The 22,414-nt window shown below is 39.9% G+C and overlaps 1 protein-coding gene across 3 annotated transcripts in view; it reads left to right on the top strand.

Annotated features, from left to right (window-relative positions):
* LOC119787944 (partitioning defective 3 homolog) overlaps window positions 1-3,594 on the top strand; it is a 502,126-nt gene extending 498,532 nt beyond the window's left edge. For all 3 annotated transcript variants that reach the window (XM_038292032.1, XM_038292030.1, XM_038292033.1), the window contains one exon: window positions 719-3,594. In XM_038292032.1, the coding sequence (XP_038147960.1) occupies window positions 719-1,160 (442 nt within the window). In that variant the 3' untranslated portion in view covers window positions 1,161-3,594. The remainder of the gene's footprint in view (window positions 1-718) is intronic.
* Window positions 3,595-22,414: the final 18,820 nt, after the last annotated feature.

Genomic DNA, 22,414 nt, shown 5'->3' with positions numbered 1-22,414 from the left:
GTTCAAAGTCTGGGATGTTGTTATCTGATGTTGTTACCTCATCTGTCTGACGGGTTATGTTTGATGCTGTTCTTTCCTCAATGCTATTTAACAAAAATCCAGAATCCTAACAAAACATCTGGATTTTTACAGAGAAAAATACACTTTCCTTTTAAGGTTTTAGTAAATCCTGCTTTTAATTTTGTTTTTAGATGCACAAAAAAAAGGTTCCTTAATAAAAATATACACCTTATATCTTTGCAAATAAAGTATATTAAAGAAAATTATATTTTAACAGTTTGCCTCCTGCTAAATGTGGCAGTGCACAAAGCAATTTGAATACATTGGGTAGCTGCTGTAAATTCATGGAATTTAGGAGGGAATTTTTGACCAAAATTGTCTTTAGCTCTGTACTGTTTGGATGTATGTCTGCTTGAAATAACAAGTTAAATAATACAATAATACAAATATGTTTATATAATTGCATTGCACATCAGCTGTCCATTTGGTACCTATGAATATAATACAATTATATTTATACTTCAGATGCACAGTATTTATATTATATGTACAGTGCAGTATTATGTTTGCTATTTTTGTTAAGCTGTCACTTTTAAACTGTTATTTTTATGTACTTTTTAAGCTCCACATTTGTGTGACAACTTTTGCCATCATCTTTTGCTGCTGTTATATTCTATTCTATTCTAAGTAATCATTTTGCTTGTTTTCTTGTACACAGGCAGCCTCATAAGAAGCCCAGCACAATGTCCCAGGACTCCTGGGAAAGATCGTATCCATCATCCGAGGATTTCCAGACGCCTAAGGAGAACCCTCGTCTCTCTATGGGCCCGGGCTCTCGTAACGGCTTCACTGGAAAACCCAATCTAAATGCTCGGGTCCTCCTAGAGACCCAGGAGTTACTGAGGCAGGAACAAAGACGGAGGGAACAGGAGGCGAGGAAAACCAGGCCATCTCCTGCGCAGGAGCCCCCAAACAGCAACAGCAGCAGCAGCGCCTACAACCACAGCGCAGACCACAGCCAGGCCTCTGCCACAGGACATGTACCGACACCACAGAGATCTAAAGGCCCCTACAGGCAGGACGTTCCCCCATCACCTTCCCAGCTGGCCAAACTCTGCCACCGCCAGGGCTCAGAGAAGGGGAGGTTTTTATATTCCTGAGACGGGGAAGAGTAAAATGATCCGGACTGATTGGAACAAGCAATGTACACAGCATAGACGCATCATGGGCAACAAGTCTGTTTTTTTTTTATACCTTTATAAATAATATTTTTTATTGGTTGGTTGTTATACATTTTTGATATTTCAAAGAAAGATTTTTATAATATAAATTTGATCCTTTGTAGATGTAGCGAAAGCTAATGGGAGAGGTTTTATGGTTCAGCGTTGTTTTATATATTTGTGTAAAGGGCCGTTTTGGTCGCCTTTCTACTCATCACTACATCACAAGGTAAAAAAAGCTGGTTCAGCTTTAAGCAGCAGACTGATTTAAAGATAGTTCAGGTCCCCACTGATGTCTTTGTTGTTTTAATGTTTATTTGAAAATTTGTACTTTCATGAAAACGTCATTACTCATTGTGTTTGTGTGAGTAGAAGTGTTGGCAGGAACCAACATGCGGAGAAACGGAGCTGAGGGTAAGGAGCTTGTGTGAACTGTTCAGTCGGAGCAAGGATTTTAGTCCTACCACCCACCCCTCCTGTTACGCTACGCTTCAGGGAAATGCCCATTTTGGGTTTCAAAAAGCACTCTTCCTCTGAACTCCCCCGATCCACACCCCTCACATTCACTATGATAATCCTAAATTCTCTCTTCCTTTTGGCTGGCTGCTTTATCTCGGCGTTTTCTCCTCACCCTGTCACCCTCATCCCTCTGCTCCCTCCGTGGAAGAAAACAGCTTTAGATCTTCTTATTCTTGCTCTGCTTCACTCACCCAGGGACAACCAGCAGAACAAAACAGGGTCAGCTCTGGGTTATTAATTAATGTGTCGAGTCAAAAATAAATGCGGTCCTCTGTGTGTGTTTGCTGTCATGCTCGGAGAGGGAGGTGAGACCGCCTCTGGCTCCACCTAGAAGGATTGGTTGTGACCAGAGCTCGCACTAGGTGTCAGAGCTGTTTCTCCTTGAATATTTCATCACTACGGCTCCTTAGGAGACCACATCAGCTGTGCAGTTGGTACCTATCTGTAGGCCACTTACAATAGAGCTGATTTTGTTTTCCCTCTTGATTGGGAGCATTCATAAGAAACCCCTCAGGAGCCCTTTCTTTGTTCAGTCAATAATAAGTAGTGTGTTTGTTTTTCATTTCTAAGCTCCTTCTTATATTTCCATACTTAGCATATGGGGACACACAATCTGAGGCCACTTTTTGCAGAGTGTCAGATAAACGATTTATTTCAGGTTAAAATAAAGGATTAAAGATTTTTTTCTATATTACTGACACTTCGACAATACTGGTCTGAATGTTTTATCTAATGCACATTTTTTAGGAACAAACATAAGTGTTTGATTGTGTTCAGGGTTTTATTTGATACATAATAAGGAGGAGTGTACTTACATATAACTAATTTGTGGAGATTCACTGATGTGGTTGCTTCTGATCACAGATTTTTCTTAAGATAAGACCTGCCAAGACGGATTTATTACTTTTTAAATACTATGAATGCGAATAAAACAAAACCATAAAACATACATATTTACATACATACATATTTTCTTAAAACATTAATTGTTTGTATGTTTTCTTTTAGATTCTGGCCAGAGGTAAAGGGGTTATCTGATTGAAGATACCTGTTATTACTTAAGTTTTGGGTATTCACTGATTGTAAAATAAATCATCGGTTTTCTCTGATCTCGGCCTGTAAATCATAAATGTGTTGATTTACTTCACCAGCTAATTTCTCTGTGGATCAATGTCATTTATGAATGAAATGTTACATCATGATTATAACAGATTTCTTCAGGAGACACAAACATTAAAATTCAGATTTCAATGTCAACATTTTAGTCCTAAAACACTCTTATAGAGATTCAGGCAAATGCTTTGGATTTCTTTGGAAAGATGTTTATAAGGTCTTGACATCAACTCTGGTTTACTTCAGCAGAATAATTTTACCCAAGTTTGATTTGTCAAAGCTCCAGCTTTTTATTTTGAGTACATGCATTCAATGTGGGGAAAAACACTGGTGTTAAGAAACAACTGACTGTAGCTCTATAGAATTACTCTGGTTTACCTAAAATGTAACTTGCCCGCAAAAACACAGTTTATTTTCTGTTTAAACTGTATAAACCTGGTCTTTAGGGTGCTACTATTATTGTTTCTCCTATTTTATTATTTCTAACAATTAGTCCATGAATCTTTATTTAATTGTATTGTTTTTGCAATGTTCTTACAAAACCATCATTGCCATAAGAGGTTATACAGCAACTAGTGCAGTTAAATTCTCTGCTGGTTAAAATGGTACATACTGGTATTGGTCAAGTCATTTATACACTTTTATTATCATAGGCCCCCTTTTAGGTATAAATATAACTTACTTAGAAAAACTGAGATTTTTTTTTACTGACTTGGCTTCCCTTAAGCTATGATGACAAGACGGGTAAAACAACTTTACCTAAAATGGTTCTATCCATCCCATAATTCATAGCCTGGGTGCCATTCCGAACTTAGTCCCGCCCACAACGTTTGAGGTTGGGAAGTTCGGTCTGGCATTGCTCAATAGTAGCGCGAGTATGCTCGCACAATATCTGGCGAGCCAATCAAATTGTCAGGGCGGGCTTTATACGATGATGGACAGATGATCAACAGTAACGTAATCAACCACGTCATCAAAGGGCGCTTGGGCGACACAACAATGGCTGGCGCTGGAGAGTTGAGGTGTGTAGATTCTGCTATTAGGTCTGTTCTAGAAGATATCGACAGCAAATTAATTTTAAAAAGGAACAGAGAAACGCGATCAAGGCTCATCTTCTTATTCTAGGCGTGCAACTGCACGCTTTGATTTTTGTTGACAACAACTATGCGTCGCTTAACATACGTCACGCACTCCGTTGCTCTTATTGGTTGTCGGTCTATCCAATTGAGTGCAGAGGCATTTTTTTTCCTGGTTTGTTCGAAACATGCCCCATAATCACAGCTCTATGGAGCAGCATCAGACTCATATTCTGACTTGAATTGAGTAGGACTACGTCAGGCTACATAATTCATCCCATACTTCAATAATGCTAGGCTAGGCTCAGCTAACTGTCACTTCCTCTTCTTCTGACTAGACCCCTGCCAATCACCGACCACTTATTCCTCGCAATTAGCCCCAGACTCTCTTAGAACTCACCAACCAGCTCCATCTTTCTGGAGGTGTGGTTATTGTTTTATATCGGGGTGAGTTACACTTTAATTATTTTTTAGCAGTGGGTTTCCTACACATTCGATGTTTGAAATTCCCTTAGTCTTTGTCTCATCTAATCAAAATTTCTTGTTTCCTGATGTTCTTACCCTAACATGTTATTCTTTGCTGCAGATGTTTAAGAGTGATCTTTGGAGTTTTTTTTTGTTTTGTTTTTTTAAGTTCAAAGTTTTTAATAGGTTTACCAACACATCTGTAACAAAAAATCTACCAGGGTTTTATTGTCATTACAGTGTCACAAGTGCAGAGCAACAAAATGAACTCTCTGCATTCAATCCATCCCCTGTGGGGAGCAGTGGGCTGCCATTGTGCAGCGCCCAGGGAGCAGTGTGGGGTTAAGTCTTGCTCAGGGACCACAAGTGATAGTCTGTGGGAGTTGGGCCTGAACTCTAAACCTCTGGATTCTAAGCAAAAACCTCTAGGCCCCCACTCCCCACAATGGTCCATTATAAGATGACAATATGGCAATAAGAAATATTTTAATTTTAAGATTGCTAAGCAACACTTTGAAGTTCCAATCAGCGTACGTCTGTAAGCGCCTCCATATCCCTGGTTATTTTTCATTCTATAAGCTCCAGTAGTGTGCAAGGTCTTAGACGCATAGTAAGATTATACAAATGCAAAACCTTACTAGAATATGAACATAATCAATTGGTAAACAAAAGACAACGACATAAAGCACATAAAGCTAAAGTCAGACAAGTCCTGAATAAAAACAAATTTAGACTTATCTAGATGTTGATTACAGACCAAGTTAACAGCTTCCTTTGAGAGTAAGTTCAGCAAATCAGATGTTTCAAATTTAAGGTTATCAGCTGCAGACATCAGCCTACTAGAGAAAACTGGTTGCTGTCAAAGTGAATCTAGATTCCTTCACTTGTTTTTAACATTTAGCACATGAAACACACTGATGTGTGCTTACAAAAGGAACACCAATGTTTGGTTTCTGTATCTAGCCCAAGTCTTTATGTCCATATGAATAACACTGCAAAAACTATTTTATATCCAGGGTTATTTTTATGGTTGTACATCGCAATAAGATTATAATATAACTAGGTTGATGATCCCCAACTAAATGGAGAAAAAAATCTATAAACTCCAAATCGTTTCTTGGTTCCTTATTTTAAAAAAAACTGAAGAGATAAAGTATCCCAACAGAATGATGCAGCCAACACCATGCTTCAGAATGGGGTTGATGACCTTAGGGTAATTTATTTACACTTATTTTTCTTTTTCTACATTCTGTTTTGGTCTCACTTGATCAGAATACAGTCATCCAAATATGAGGTTAGCAACTAATAGTTGCCGCTGCAGCCCCACCAGACTTATGATGGAGAGCAGCGATTTCTTGCTCATTTTAAATACTGAAGCCTTTTTTTCTGTTTGACCCTGCTATAAGCATAGATGGCAAAAGTACTCACTTTCCGTACTTGAGTAAAAGTACAGATACTTGTGTTAAAAAATACTCTGGTAAAAGTGGAAGTACTGATTAAACTTCTTTACTCAAGTAAAAGTAACAAAGTATATGCTTGTAAATTTACTTAAAGTATAAAAGTAAAAGTAGAAACCACTTTTTTCATGCTGTTGCCTACATTTTAAATGGATGTCTGCCAATAGGACTAGATCTCTGTTGTGTTCATTTTCAATCATTTCGTCGTCCATGCTACTATGCTAACGCCACCGCCACCAAGCTGCAATGATTTGCCGCGAATGAATACCGCCGAATCTGTCGATTCATCTTGTAGTGGTGCAATAAATGCAACGTAGATTCCCATCCAATTAGATTGAATTTGGTATTGATGACGTGAAAAATAATAACGGTAACTCCATTGAAATGATTCAAAACTAAAGTAACGAGACAATTTTTAAAAATGTAAGGAGTAGAAGGTACAGATATTTGTGTAAAAATGTAAGGAGTAGAAGTAAAAAGTCGCCATAAACATTAGTAGTAAACTAAAGTAAAAATATTAGAAAAATCTACTTGAGTACAGTAACGAAGTATTTGTACTTCGTTACTTCCCATCTCTGGCTATAAGATACTACCTAGAAATCCTGCTGTTTGAGGTTGATGGCCCTCACAACTGAGTAAAAAGTAATCTTGACAAACATGAAATATTATATAACAAAAAATGTTTTTTTTGTCTACCCAGTTTATCCAGCATGTTTTTGCGTAGGTGGGCATGTGTTTATGTTTTTGTAAATTCTGCCATTCACTGGATTTCTCAGTAATGTCTCAGAGTGTGTCTGAGCAGCCATACGAACGGCTCGGCTGCTGAGTGCGAGAGGAGCAGAGGAGTGGGTGGGAGAGAAGATGGGAGGCCTGACCCTTTGCAGATGATTCAGTCAATGGTGTAATCACAAGCGTTCCTCTGAGTCTTCTGCACAAACAGGAGGTTAGCAGCAAGGCGCTTTTTCAGCCTCTTTCATCTGTGCGTCTGTTTAGTGTCTTTCTGAGTTCAGAGTTGCTGCTTTGCTCAGCTGAAAGTTCTCCTGGCTGTGTGTATGTGTGTGTATTTGTTAAATTGGCCCGGCTCCTACTCAGCAGCTTTATTAACTGATGTTCTGTACGTTTTATCATAAACTGGAGGGGTGCCTGCAATAATGATTTTTTTTAATCATATGCAAATTTGATAATGTTTCATAATGCACATTTATTATTTGTGTTGTGTAATTAATGTTTGAATGCCGTCGTCATGACATATGGACTTTTCCCATAAAACTATTGTTTCGGGGGATAAAAAAAAGGCAAAATGAGAAATATATTATTGTTTTATTGTGTTTTTATGACCTTCCTTCTTTGTATTTTATTATCCACAGTATGGTACTATGCTGGTGAAAAATGACTAATGTAAGCACTGTGCAATTTTCCCTTTACAATGATCTATTAAGAAATGTCTCTGCTGTTCCCTGTACATATAGTCTACACTTGTCAGTGAATAAATTGAGGGTAGTCTCAGTCTTTGTAACAATAACTTCTCTTGATTGTGTTGCTTTAACATTCACAAATGGTTTCTCTCCCACAGAAAGATGCATAATTAAAGGCAAACAATGAATATGTTATTCCTTGCAGCTGTTGTACCGCTGCTCTACTGATTCAACATTTTAGAGGCTTATTTTCTCATTATAAGTATAACATTAGCCTTTGTTTTTTAGGAAGTAAAAGTGTTTTATATTAGAGAAAAAAATCTGTCTTTTAGCGGTAGGTTTAGAATATCATACAGCGCTTTGCCTGATGGAAGAAAAAACAAAAAACACCAAACATGCAACTAGAAAGTTAAAATCAAATCACCTAATCTCAGATTTCCAAAAGACTGCTCTTCCTACTGAGCAACACTTAACCTATATCTAACTCCATAAATATTATAATAAATGTTCCAGACAGCAATCATAAGGTAGTTTAAGTTGGTTGGGAAGATACATTTTCATCACAATCTTTGGTTGTACTTTAACAAAATAGGAGGCATTTCACTTTAGTTTATTTCTATAGTGCAAATTTACAACATATGTCATCTCAAGGCATTTTACAGTTCACCAGATGATACACTCAAACTGATTCAAAGTTTTCTAAGGAAAACCAGTTGATTGCATCAACTCATTGACTCAAATGCAATCCCTCACACTAAGATTGCTTGTAGCGACAGTGGAGAGGAAAAATTCCCTTTTAACAGGAAGAAACCTCCAGCAGAACCAGGCTCAGTGTGAGCGGCCATCTGCTGAGGCCGACTGGGGTTCAAGGAGAAAGAAGCAGAGATATAAAAAGCAACTTGAAAGGCGGTCTCATCCAGGAAACACACAGCTAGGCAGACAAGCTCCGAGCCAACTCCAATGTCAGAGGATGAAGGGAGCACATCCAGCCAGTCACATTCAGCGAAACAGGACTACACTGGAAAACAGGCCGATCTCCAACATCTATAAACAAAGGTGTTGATGGAAGCAGCACAGCTGATGTTTCTTTCCAGGATGGCGTCACAGCCAAACAGGAACAGACGAGGCAAAGCTACTCTGAGAAAAAGCAGAGAGAGCAGAACTAACAGATTGTACAGAGTGGCGAGAATAGAGATAGAATGAAGCAGAATGATGAAATAGGGTTCCCTATGTCCTCCAGCAGTCTAAGCCTAAAGCAGCATAACTATAGAGATAGCTCAGGATAACCTGAGCCACTCTAACTATAAGCTTATCAAAAAGGAAAGTTTTAAGCCTAGCCTTTAAAGTAGACAGGGTGTCTGCCTCACAGTCTAAAACTGGTAGTTGATTCCTCAGGAGAGGAGCCTGATAACTAAAAGATCTGCCTCCCATTCTACTTTTAGAAATTGTAGCACAGCCACTAGTAAACCTGCAGATTGAGAGCGAAGTGCTTTATTGGGAACATAAGAAACAATCATATCTCTCATATAAGATGGAGCTTGGCAATTTAAGGCTTTATATGTGAGAAAGAGGATTTTAAATTCTATTCATAAATTCAATTTCAATAGATAGATATTATTACTCTATCAACCATATAAAGGTTTATTTTTATTATGCTCTTCTAGTTATATTGATGTCTGAAAATGATTTACAGTAAAGCCACATTCATCCAATGGGTTCCATACACCACTGCACTTAAGCAACTGTGGATTAAGTGCCTTGTCCAAGGGGCATATTGACATGTGGCAGGAGGAAGCTGAAATCCATCCATAACTTTCAGATTTCAGGAAAACTATTCTCCATAATAGGCTAGTTGCCCCATATTGAAAAACTCTCAAAAGCCCATTGGAAAAATGTTCAATAAAGTAAAAATATGTGACCTTTTTGCTGCTGCTTGAACATCAGCTGTTTTAACTTAAAGCTTTGACTGTGAACAGTAAAAAAACAGAGGTTGTCTCTTTAGTTTCCCCTCCTCATGAGACACTGGAACAGCTGGACAGGAGGGGTTTTGCAGGGAGCTGGATTAATAATTCCAACAACATCCTGTGATGACTATGATGTTTTTAAAAAAGAAAATCAAATTTTATGATGTTCACCTCGAGGGTAAGGGCAGATTTTGGGATTTTAGATTTTAAAGAGGCTCCTGACAAATCTGCCCGCTCATCACAGGCGGACAAGCTTTTGAGAGAATCCATCTGGTCAGCCTGGAAGTACTGGGCAACTAGACACGCAACCCAGATAAAGATATCCTCTCATCTGTGCGGCACTTTCTGAAAAAAAGGGTAAAATGAAGGTGAAGAGGAAAAGAGGAGGCCAGAAATGAGAAATTTAGTTTGATCCAAGAGGCCAGAGAGTGGTTTTAACCCCGAATACTACCTTAAAGCTCTTCTCTTCTTGCTGCATTTTAGCATTCATGCTGAGTCACACTTCAGTTCAGTCTATATTACCTTTCATTTAGGGTCAATAGAAAAAAGAGGAGAAAGTATTCTTTGGCTCAAGGTAGATATGGGCGGAAATGCCTTGTTGATGCCAGAGGTCAGAGGAGAATGGCCAGACTGGTTCGAGCTGATAGAAGGGCAACAGTGACTCAAATAACCACCTGTTACAACCAAGGTGGGCAGAAGAGCATCTCTGAACGCACAGTACGTCGAACTTTGAGGCAGATGGGCTACAGCAGCAGAAGACCACACCGGGTGCCACTCCTTTCAGCTAAGAACAGGAAACTGAGGCTACAATTTGCACAAGCTCATCGAAATTGGACAATAGAAGATTGGAAAAACGTTGCCTGGTCTGATGAGTCTCGATTTCTGCTGCGACATTCGGATGGTAGGGTCAGAATTTGGCGTCTACAACATGAAAGCATGGATCCATCCTGCCTTGTATCAACGGTTCAGGCTGGTGGTGGTGGTGTCATGGTGTGGGGAATATTTTCTTGGCACTCTTTGGGCCCCTTGGTACCAATTGAGCATCGTTGCAATGCCACAGCCTACCTGAGTATTGTTGCTGACCATGTCCATCCCTTTATGACCACAATGTACCCAACTTCCGATGGCTACTTTCAGCAGGATAATGCGCCATGTCATAAAGCTGGAATCATCTCAGACTGGTTTCTTGAACATGACAATGAGTTCACTGTACTCAAATGGCCTCCACAGTCACCAGATCTCAATCCAATAGAGCATCTTTGGGATGTGGTGGAACGGGAGATTCGCATCATGGATGTGCAGCCGACAAATCTGCGGCAACTGTGTGATGCCATCATGTCAATATGGACCAAACTCCCTGAGGAATGCTTCCAGCACCTTGTTGAATCTATAACACGAAGAATTGAGGCAGTTCTGAAGGCAAAAGGGGGTCCAACCCGTTACTAGCATGGGGTACCTAATAAAGTGGCCGGTGAGTGTAGCTTTATTAGTATTTATTGAAACGACTTTTGAAGGTATTGCCATGAAAACAAATACTGGACACAAATATTACTATTACTGTAGTGGACACACTGACAAAAAGTGCTTTTATTTATAAAACTTAAAAGGACAAAATAAGGATGATCAGTGCTGTTTACTTGGCCTCAGTGGTCCTTTAAACCAATGAAGTCAAAACATTCAAATGTATGACATTTCCCCTTTTGCAAATTACGTGCATCATATCGATGTCGTTTTTACCTTCTTTGTTTTTAAAGCCAAAATGCATCCAAATATCTGACTTGAAATGTGATGGAGCCGGGCGAATGTTCTTCATCTCCTCCATGTTTTGTTTAGGAATGACTCGTCGCAGCATCTTGCGGCCGGAAATGTTTGTGACACAAGGCAACAGGCGTCAACACATCCGTAGAGACAACTACTGGACTGGAAGTTGTATTTCACTTATTGTTGGCTGATGTGCACCAACCATTCATGTATTTATTTTTTTTTCCTTTTTTAAAATTAAGAATCGATATTTGGCATCAAGAATCGATCGAGTAGATCAGAAAAATTTGAATCACGATGCATCGTCATGACGATTATTTTGCACACCCCTAGCGGTGAGGCATTGAGTAGTCATCGCCGGGTGTTTGATTGAGATTGGGAATCGTGCATTTTAACGCAAAGCATGCTTTCTGTTGTTGATCTTGATCAAGGTTGAATTAAAGCAAGGATGTCATGGAAATAAGGATGTAAAAGAGTATATACCAGTGAAAGAGTCAGATAAACTTTGATTTGAGTCCAACTTACATGGAGGGAAAACACGTTGATGCAAAGCATTGCCTTTGTCTCTAAAATGTTTCGTATTTTAAGGGTATTCCTTTCTCAATATCAAGTTATTTTCCGGGTGTTTATACCTTTTTTATACTTATACTTTCAGTAGCTGCAGGTTATGCTTTATTTTACTTTCCAGCTGCTCTGGCCTTGTTATACCTTTCAAGGTCTCCTGCTTATTTCCACAGCAGGAATAGGTACTGTATTCTGCTTTCCTTTTTAATCCTTTCATTTGTCTGTGTTCTACTGGTTTTTTATGTCCTGTTTGATTTCACCACTTTTTAGAGTTTTTTTTTCCTGATGTCCTTTACCCACCTTCGTTTGCACATCCTCTATTTCTGTTCATTTTATGCAGTTTGGACTGATACAGACGTAAACAGATCAGAGATCTTTTGTTCTTTTCTACTGTCATGTTTTTTTTAAAGGTTTGAACTCCCAGTACCAATTTTAGCAAATTTCTTTCACTTTAGAAAACCCAATTTAATTACTATTCATTCAGTTAAAAAGAATGGGAAATTAAATGTTGTAGTAATTCTCATACAGGTTTCTTAAATGAGTTGCTGTAGTTGTTTATGGCCGTAGGCAGAATCTCCTGTAGTGGTCTGTCTTACAGCAGAACTGACTAAAGAAAGTATTTTGTTAATTGATAGCATGATAAAGAGGATACTCAGAGTTATCCTCTTCATTATTTGGAGAATTTTAAACAGCAACGCATAGCATTCAGCTATTCCTTCTGCCTTTACTGCCTTAGCAAATATTCTTTTATTATTTACAGTATATTGTTGTTATGTTATCATTAAACAGGGATGTCCCAGCTTGTGTGGCTATTAACTGGTACTTCATTATTCTAATACAAAGACAAAATATTTTCAGTTGACATCTCCTTTTTGGCAGCATTATTTAGCTATTAGCACAAATAACTAGGCTTGTTTTGACTGTAAATGGCAAGTCTTAACGTATTCTGGAAATGATATTGATCCTTATTTTAACTTTTCTCCAATGATACTTCAAACATTTAAAAATTCCAGAACGTTCTACTAGCAGACGTTATAAGCATTAAATAAGTTAAGAGTCGATTTTTTTCTATGTTTAGCTGTCTTGTTATCTGCTGGAGTTGAAAGCAAGGCGGGTCACTTCAACACTGATCTGACCAAGCATCTAAAAGATGGGTGCAAACTGGTGTATTTTAGCGGAAACAACACAAACTGAAGTGATCAAAACTGTAAAAGTAAAACAGTAAAGACACAAAATGACCAAAAATCTAGATATCTACTGTTTGAGTCAAAGTAAATGTCTGTTTCCTGTTTTGTGGTTACTTTCCCTTAATTTCATTTCATTTGTTAATGGAGTTATTGCTGTTGACTTTTACTGAAAAGCATTTTTAATAAACCAACTGTAAAATTTGCAGTAAATATCATGTCATTGTAGGATTACGTAGGCCTATGTTAAGTGAGTGCATGCCACAGACCTCTATCCAGATCTCTATACATGGTAACAGAGACCCCCCCCCCCCCCTCCCCCCCCCCCCCACACACACACATGTGGCATTCAAAATTATTTCAGTGGTTATCTAAATTCCTTGGTTATTAGATTTCTACTTAGCTTTTAACTATTATCAGTGATTCTTAAATGTGCTTATTTTGAGTTTTCTTCCTCACATTGCAACTTTTATGCTAAAGATGTTTTGTATACCTAATGAATCCAATAAGATTTAATCTCCTAAAATTAATCAAATTAGCCCATTTTTCAGTGCATCTCTCCATCTTGCTGTACCGTTTTAAAAATGTTCAGGCCTCAACTTATCACCACACTCATCCAGCTGTTTATACAAATGAAAGACCTGTAGACCAATGACCAGGACTGGAAAACATCCGAACAGCTGCTTCAAGATGTAGTGAATAAACCTGCTGCCATGTCTGCTATTTTCCAGTCGCTTCTTGTACGATGATGTGACACCCACGGAGTCCCTTTAACATCAGATGTGACATTACAGACGCACATCCATTAGATTTATGAAGGTAATCTAAATCCATTAAAACATGATGGGTTTTATCCTCACATAAAGCCAAAAGCTGTATGTTACCATACTCTCCAGTATCAGCTCGCACACTTAACACTCTGAAGCCTGAGGGAACAGTAAAGCTGTCTGTGGGCCTGCTCTGTCCGACCATTACTCAGACTGAAAGAGCTCTGCTGAGTCTTTAATATCCTCCCTTTTGAATTCACCCCATCATAATACGTCATAATGAAAACCTTCAGCGTTTCCCTCTGATCAACTGCAGTTTCAGTCATATGGCGGCATTTGATTTTATTACTCCATTATGCCGGTTTGACCCCTGCAGGTCTGACCAGACCCCTGAGCCGGTAAAGTGTAAATGTTGATATAGGAAGCAGATGCTGGTTTGTGTGAAGTGTCTGTACATAAAAACTAGTTGAAAATATATATTTTTTATTTTTTTTGACCCACAGTCACCTGTTTTGGGTTGAGGAACCTCCTTCTCCTTCTGATCCAGCCTCGGCGGCCCCACTGGGACTTACAAAGCGGAAGCCGACTCTGTTGTAAGAAGAGCTGTCATCATAAATCTTGACAGATGCACTAGAAGAGCCTATAGTGGGGGTCAGATTTAAATGCAAGCACACGTACCTGTGGCTTCTTCCCTTAAGCTTTTAGCAACATCTGGTGAGTGTATGCTTGGAAAGAGAAGAAGGGTTCTATAATGTGTTGGCAGAAAGGGAAAAAGGAGTTTTTGGCAGAGTCGCACATAAGGTAGCTGGCTGCTACGATGAAGAACTTAAAAACAGATTAGAGATGTGTTTACCAAAATAAATGCTGCCTCCAGGTTCCACCTCTTTGTAAAATTACACTCAAATGTCTCAGTAAAAGAAAGCTGAAACCCCTCATTGAGCATTAGCTAATGCCTGTGCTCTGTCTGTGTATTTTCCAGATGGGTTGGAACATCTCACCTGCTGGGCAATAAATGATTTCAAACAAGCTGCAGATATTTTGAGGTCGACTTTTACCTTTAGATTAACTAGAAGCAGCTGGACAGAGTCTTAAAGGTAGAGTACAGGATTTTCGTGAATTTTTGAAAAGACCCACACTCTCCACTTTAAAAAAAAAAGCAAATGCAAAACCATGTACTTTCTCCCGAGCGGGAACGCCTATTAACTGCATGCAAGAGCATGCACAAGCCCATTTCTCCTTGTGCATGCTCTGTTTAAAAGTTGATGTTTGCATCGCTCACACAAGCTTAATTTCCAAAAGTAGATTTGCAAATTTTCCACTTTCCACTCAGGCTCACCACCTATAAGTGAAAATATTACTAGAATGATTGACAATTTAGAGGCCTGCTTATTTTCATGATCCACCCAGAAAAAGAACATCCTTTAATATACCTTTAAAGAAAATATAAAGCCATGTTATTCCTTCCTCAGACTAAATATTACGATTTCAAACGTTTAAAATGTCAGGACTCCAGTTTTTTGTGTTAGTCTGTTTGTCTGGTCTTTGTGTTCTCCTTTCTACCACCAGGAGGCGCTGACTCCGGTCCGCCTCCTCACACACCTGCGATCGGTTACCTCATCGCCGGACTGCTCTTAAGCTGCTGGTTGCCACTACCTCGACGCCAGAGTGTTTGCCAGTTTGGGGTACTCTAGCCAATCTTTGTTATTTCTGAGTGTTATCTGAGTTTTTGCATTTCAAGTTTTGTACTCTAGCCAAGCAGCGATTACATTGAGTTGACTAAGTGCTTGTCTCCCTGAGATTCAACCTTGTTTGTTTTTGCCTTTCGGCAGGAAGCCTTCCTGCAAACTGGACCTTTCCGGACCGCCTCTCCCAAGTGGGATCAACTGAGTCTTACATTGAGCGACGGATTCCAAACAGGAGGTTTGGATCCACCAAACTTTGAAGACGCTGAGATCACTCTCTGAGTAAGGAAATCATCTTCACCATGACCCGTTCAAGTGCCACAGGGAAACTGAGTTGCAACCAGCGGCTGCATCATTCCACTCGTCCGAGTCCTGGGTAAACCCTGTTCCTCCCTCCACCGAATCAGACAAACTCTGGAAGACCAACACACAGACTGGAGTCAAAGAGTCTCCACTTCTCTGGAAACGTGAGTGGCAACAAATCCTTACCTTCAAGATTAACAACTCCAATTTCCCACTGAGCCTGAATCTAACCGTCTGTCTTCCCCTCGTCTTCCAGTTTTCGGCTGAGCAGAGTTTGGAGAAACTCTGCACCGAACTCAAATAAATCTCAATAAAACCCGTTGAACTTTTACTCTGTGTAAATAAAATCATTACATAAAAACTCTTCTATACAAAATAGTTAAATGTGAAAACAAGAACTATGCATGTTTTATCTACCTTACAGAATTCAGCACATGCTTTCCAAAATGTTTCTCCTTGGTATAGTTATCCAGAGCTTATTTCTGTATCTGTATTATGGGCTTCTGAGTTTGTAGATGTCTGACTGGGGACATGGTAATCATCTGCTGGAAGGTCAAAGTGAGCCCACCAGCTTATCTAACACAACACTGCCGATCCCAAAGCTCACCATGAAATTGTGTTTTCCTCAGGCCAAAACAGGGGCCAGGCAGGCTACAGTAGTCCCCTGACAGCTTGCCTCTTCCTGTCCCAATTTTACCAGAGGCCCTATTCCATTCTGCCACCCATGGAGCGTCACACGCTGCCTGGTACAAACCACAGCCCCGAAGGCGACAGGAGCCAAGGACTTCCCCATAAAACGAGGAGGAACAATCAAGATAACACATGCAAACACTGGAGTCTCATAAAAGGTCAGACGTAATATTTTAATCTTCACTCTAGTGGTGTTTGAGGTCACAATGAAATCTTGCAGCTTGGTACGAGAAAGTCTTTAATGCTTCTGCTCTCATTTAACTCCCGAGAAGCCTTCAAAGTGTTCTTATGATGTTTCTTCAGTGTGGTGTAATTCAGGACTGTAAAAATCAAGGGTGCTACGTGTTCTTGCTGTAACAAACCATTGCAACCATGGAGCTTATGAGTAAGGGCCGTTCCCTGGTGGATACATAGAAGGTACCTTAAACACATACACAGAGACACACATACGGTTTGCTTTTCAAGCAGCTCGTCAAAGAGCTGGATTGAAAACAGAAGGTGTTTTGAGAGCAATTTGATTGGCGACATGTGTTGAAAGAAACCGTCGGGGATGGCAACAGTTTCTTTTCCATCAGAGGGAAGCCTTTGATTCCTCACAAAGTCTCTTTTAAGGCATCTGTCCCGCATGAGGCATCTTCTAAGGCACACAATGCAATTTGCCCCACACTGTTTCATGCAAGCAAAGAGAGTCAGCAGAAGTTCACTGCGGGGATTCGCTAGTGGTTTTAGGGCAAGGGAGAGGAAATACAAAACAAGAAATAAAACAGACAAACAGTCATCTGGTATTTACATGCAGACAAGGAATCACACATTCTTGACCAGCTTTGAAATGCTAATGTATGTTTGAAGTGCATCCAGTAAACAAAGCAGCTCTGTAAATGCAAATATGTTGAGTAGTTTAATTTCATTAATCTTTGCACCAGAATTGAAGTTTTTTCATTTTTTTATATCAAACACATTTTTTATCTTCATATTCTCTTTGTGTTATAGCATCAATATTCAGAATTGTCAATCTTTATGCCTGTGCTTCATCTACCTTCAACATTAATAAGTTTTATTCAGTAGAGTCTTTTTGACGCTTTGTTTCGTTTCCTTTTTACAGAACAATAGCTCACCAGTTTGCAGTTTTCAAACTTTATCCATTACAGAACAACACTACTTTGGAAAAACTTTCCTGTTCCTGTCATTCGTATTTTGGTTTATCAACTGAGAACTACAGTACAAAGATAAAAACATACTGTTGTGAATCTATTTGTAAATCCATCCTAATATAGCAAATATTGATAAAGCTAGTTAGTTAAAAAAACATATGTATATGTATAAGATATGTATACAGTAAGAGTGTTGTACATTTCAGTCTAGAGCCAGCCAAGCTACCTGTGTCCATTTAATTCACCAAGTCTTCTACAAAATGTCTCTATTAGTTTCTGAAAAGGCATCATATGAGTTAAGATTATTCCTTGTGCTTTAGCTAAAGCTTCATAAACTTTTTGTAGCAATGGGAACGGCTTACTGACCAGCTTCCACTGGGGTCAAACAACTTGGCCAGTGACCTGGGTTAAAGTCACCTTCAAATGGCTCGGCTCTGGTCGGCATATAGCAGGAACATCAGACCCAGGTCGATCCGCTAATTTATGGTATACCCTTTACTGCAATGTATGGATGTCGCAACGCTGCGGCAGCTATGTCTGATATAACCAATCAAAACAACTGCTTGCATTTGATAAACATGGCAAAAGAGATTAGGACAGAAAAACGAGCCAAACAATAAAGCACACTTACTATGCCCTGGCTCCCTTCCAAGCTATTTTCCATTGTTTACTTTCCTGATTTCTGTTGCACTGATGACAGCATCAATGCTAACCCAGTATGATAGTGTCACCAGTCATGCAGCGGTGTGGGAACATAGGCCATGTAGCTTGCCAGTAGGGGGTTAGAGCCGTCTTTTTTGTTAATGGGAAAGAAGTGAATTGCGGATTGTTAGTGGGTCAACTTGGTGTCAAAAACCCTGGTTAACCCGCTGACAACGATGAACATCCAGGGAACAGACGTTGAGATAGTGGACTGTTATAAGTACCTAGGTGTTCATCTGAATAACAAACTGGACTGAACTTATAACGCTGAGGCTCTGTATAAGAAAGATCAGAGCAGATTCTCCATGCTGAGGAAAATGAGCTCTTTTGGAGTGCAGGGGGCGCTCCTAAAGACCTTCTATTACTCTATTGTGGCATCAGGCATCTTATATGGAGATGCCTGTTAGAGCAGTACTTTATCTGTAGCTGAGAGAAAGCGATTAGATAAGCTAATCAGGAAGGCCAGCTCTGCGATTGGATTCCCTCTGGTCTCTATGCAGGAGGTGGGAAACAAAAGGATACTAACTAAAATAACATCTCTCTTGGATAAGTCTCCTACCCCATGCATAAACCTGTTACAGAACTGGAGAGCTCCTTCTGTGACAGACTGCTGCACCCTAAATGCACCAGGGAGCGTTATCACAGATCATTCTTCCGAACAGACGTAAGACTATAACCATCACTGTTCCCAACAGACTTTGATCGGTTTTACTACGCCACCATCTCTCTCTTTTCCTGTCAGACTCATGACATTGGTGCCAAACTGCTGGTTAGGTTCAACCAACATAGACGAGGGGTCTACCTTAGTCAGAGCTACAGTACCCAAGCACATTTGCAGAGAATTGTGTGTGGTCTGACCAGCCTTGCAGTTGCCAAGATTTCATACAATCCTCTTTTCCATCAGATCGGATGCTAAATCAAGCATGTTTGGGGTTCTTTTCTTACTGGATGATAAGCGTTTGCCTCTAAGATAGCTTCACCAAAGGAAAAGGAATGTTAACAGATTTCCCCTCTTGTCCTTTTGCTGTGTCCTCAACATTTATTGTAGCAAAACCTTTACAAATGGCGGACTTGTTCATACTTAGATACAACCTCACAACAGGTTCGTCAGTCTTAGTTGTTGATTCTTGCATCTCTACTAGAGCTTCCATGAGTCCCTTGGTGTTTCTCTTTTTAATGTTGCTCTGATCAAGCCTGTCAGTTAAGAGAGAAGGCAATTTCCTGGCAGGTCCACAATGATGCCACACTTATTACATTTTCATTGAGTTGTTCAAAGCTTCAGATTTTGTTTCATACCCATGCCCTGCTCTGAACCTCTCCCCAACTTAATCATCTGACCTGTCTGCTGTGTTGTTGACACTTTGTTTATTCACTTACATCCTCAAACAAACCTTTTATAGAACATCTGGATTTATTCAGAGATTAAAGCTCAAACATATGTGCTGCATTTACTATTCAGCTGACCCTGAAGACCTCTAGTTACCCTGGTTTTAATCCAGGATAACTAGATGGGAGCTGAACATGAAGTTACACCATCCATCCATTTTTCGTCACGTTTATCCCAAGCGGGGTCGTGAGGGGTGCTGGTTCCTATCTCCAGCTGTCTACGGGTGAGAGGCGGTGTACACCCTGGACAGGTTGCCAGTCCCAGTCCATTGCAGTGAAATCACACCATGCATTTCAAATTTTCAAAAGCAAAATAACCACCTTATACCACCTAGAATTTCCCTCACAATCATGCTTTTACTGTTACATGAAGTCCCCAAACAGTAAATAATTTTAAACCTGACAATAGAAGCAGGATATTGTGTGATTGCCACTGACATTTCATTTGTTTATGTCAACACTTGTACATTTAATCCATGACCATGCTGCTTTGCCTCTCCGTTTGGAGTAATAAAAGACACGGCACCCCGTCATTGTTCAATATTTATGTATTTATGGATTTATACACAACATCCCAAGTTGCACATTCTGCAAGGGAAGAACAGAATGGCTCAAGCAGAGCGACTGTTGAAAATCTACATGGGAATAAATCCTATAATCTCTAACCAGTTTGCACACAAGACTGGCTCAGAGCAATTACTCTAACAAAGAAAGCCTTTTTTCCCCCCCACCCTTCTCTTCCTCCTGTTGCCTTTAACCACCTTCTCTGTCTTGTGTTAAATTAATCCTCTGAACTTTCCCAAAGATCTCCGTCTAGTCGTTTTTTTCCTGCAGCAAGTGTAGCCACCCTGTCTTTTTGAGATGCGGGGCCCGAGAGAGGAGATTGGCTTCTGAATGAAACAGCTGTCAAGAATTCCCCCTGTCTCTGCACGCTTTCTCCCTCTTTGTCTTACCTGACCCCTCCCCCCTCATCACTCCTCTCATCACCCAAACCAACAAAAAAAAAAAAAGAAGGGGAGCCTTATCTTCTCTCGGTGGGATTCTAACAGGTGCTGAGTGATGGAAGCATGGGAGGCGAGGAGAGGAAGGGGAAGAGTGGATTTAACAGGGGGAAAGCGGAGGTTCTTTTTAGATGAGCAGCAGGAGGGGGATGCGAGGTGGGACGGCAGATTATCTAACGATGGAGGAAAAGGGGGGTGGGAGGTTGACACCTGTGTGTATGTGGGTGTGTGTGTGTTTGGATGGGGGGGGGGGATTCTCAGGGATGGGGTGACCATCTGTTGCAGTCACAGGCAATGGAGACTGGAGGGACTGGGAGCCTTCAAGCCAGTCCAAAAATGTTAATGGTTTCCTCCTGATGCATATCATACACAGAAAACGCGGATGAGCAGCTCACGACCTGACTGCAAATAATGTACACGCCCCTGCTTTTTTATGTCTGCTGTATGTCAGGGTTGACCATTATCACCCTCAGTTGTTTGTTGTCTCCTACTCACCATGCCAGAGTTTCATTATTGTTTCATTATTGTATTATTGAGTCTCTGTTTAATTGACCTGGTAGCATAAATGCCCCCAAACCAAACAATCTATACCCTAAATGACTCTAATTGGATTTTTGCTTTGTTTTTGTTTTAAACATTAATCTGAATTTGATCGTGGATGCAGCCAAGCAAGGATGATGAATTGTTTGTTTCACAATGGCTGCCACAAAGCAAGGTTAAAGAACTTCACTTTGGAAAAGAACAAGTGGGTCCGATATAACTTTCAGAAGCAGTGTTTAGGGCAAGGTTATTGACTTAGTCGTAACGTTTGCAGATCTATGGAGTAGTAGCTTTACATGTTCTGCTGCATTCATTTCCCACAAGCAAAGAAGGATAGATTCACTTGTACCACTGTTGTTCAGTTGTACCACTGAAACAATCACCTCATTAGATGAAGAGCTTCTAATAATTACATAATGCTTTTAAAAACAGTACACTAGGTTTATGTTATATGCAGAAAAACAATAGTGAAACCAACCAGCACACTTAAAAAGGTATTGAAATGCCATGAATAATTTACACATTTCTAAGGGTCTACTAAAAAATGTTAATAAAAATGTATACCATTTAACAAAATCTTAATTAGAAAGAAACACCTGCTAAATGTTTGTCACTTTGGAGCAATACAAGCACGATTTGGTGATATTGGTTCATTAATTATCCACACTGCTTGCTTTTGTTGGTATAAATCAGTTCATGTAACAACATAAATGTGTGTTGCACTTAAAATGACATTATGCAAGTTTTTTAATGATAAAAATCTTGGAAATAGGCTTTTTATTTGATCTGTTAAGACTAAAATGTTGTTTGCTGAGCAGACTGACACCTTAGCAGTTCAGCACCCATGCATCTATAAGCCTGTAGCCTATTTTCCTCAATGTACTTTCGGTCCCTGCACTGTTCTGTGGATGCGATGCATACCATGCCCACAATAATGGGTCCAACCTAGCAAATTGAAGTGTTATATTGTAGTAGCCTCGTGAGACCATCCTGATCTCGCGAGCTTTCAAGATTTCACTCGCAGATCAGTCTCTCCGTTAAAGAAAATTTGGAGCCGTTCACCAAACGAACGTCCAATCAGCGTTGGCTTTGAGGCGGGTTGAGGTGTGACACAACGAGAGGTGCGACAGTTCTGTCTAAAGAACATGGCGGCTTCAGCCGATGAAACTAGCGTTAGCGTGGCTATCGAGCAAGTTTTATCGGAATTACAGAGTATTTCTTCACTGAAAGAAGAGCAAAACACTGCTCTGGAGGCTTTTCTCAGAGGAAAAGATGTTTTTTTGCTCTTCTCCTGACTGGTTTCGGCAAGAGTTTGATCTATCAATTGGCTTGTGGTCGTGTTTTCGTCGTCACTCTGTTAGTACATCATATACTCCGTTGATCTGATTGGTTTATTTGGCCCGTCTATCACCAACATAGGCCAATCAGCTAACCAGTATTTTCGCCCCTTCCCA

Source organism: Cyprinodon tularosa, unplaced genomic scaffold, assembly GCF_016077235.1.
Source record: "Cyprinodon tularosa strain WSP-4 unplaced genomic scaffold, ASM1607723v1 ctg306, whole genome shotgun sequence".
In the NCBI taxonomy this organism is placed as follows: domain Eukaryota; kingdom Metazoa; phylum Chordata; class Actinopteri; order Cyprinodontiformes; family Cyprinodontidae; genus Cyprinodon; species Cyprinodon tularosa.
Note: the sequence above shows the minus strand (reverse complement) of the source record. Positions and strands in the feature narration are given on the sequence as shown.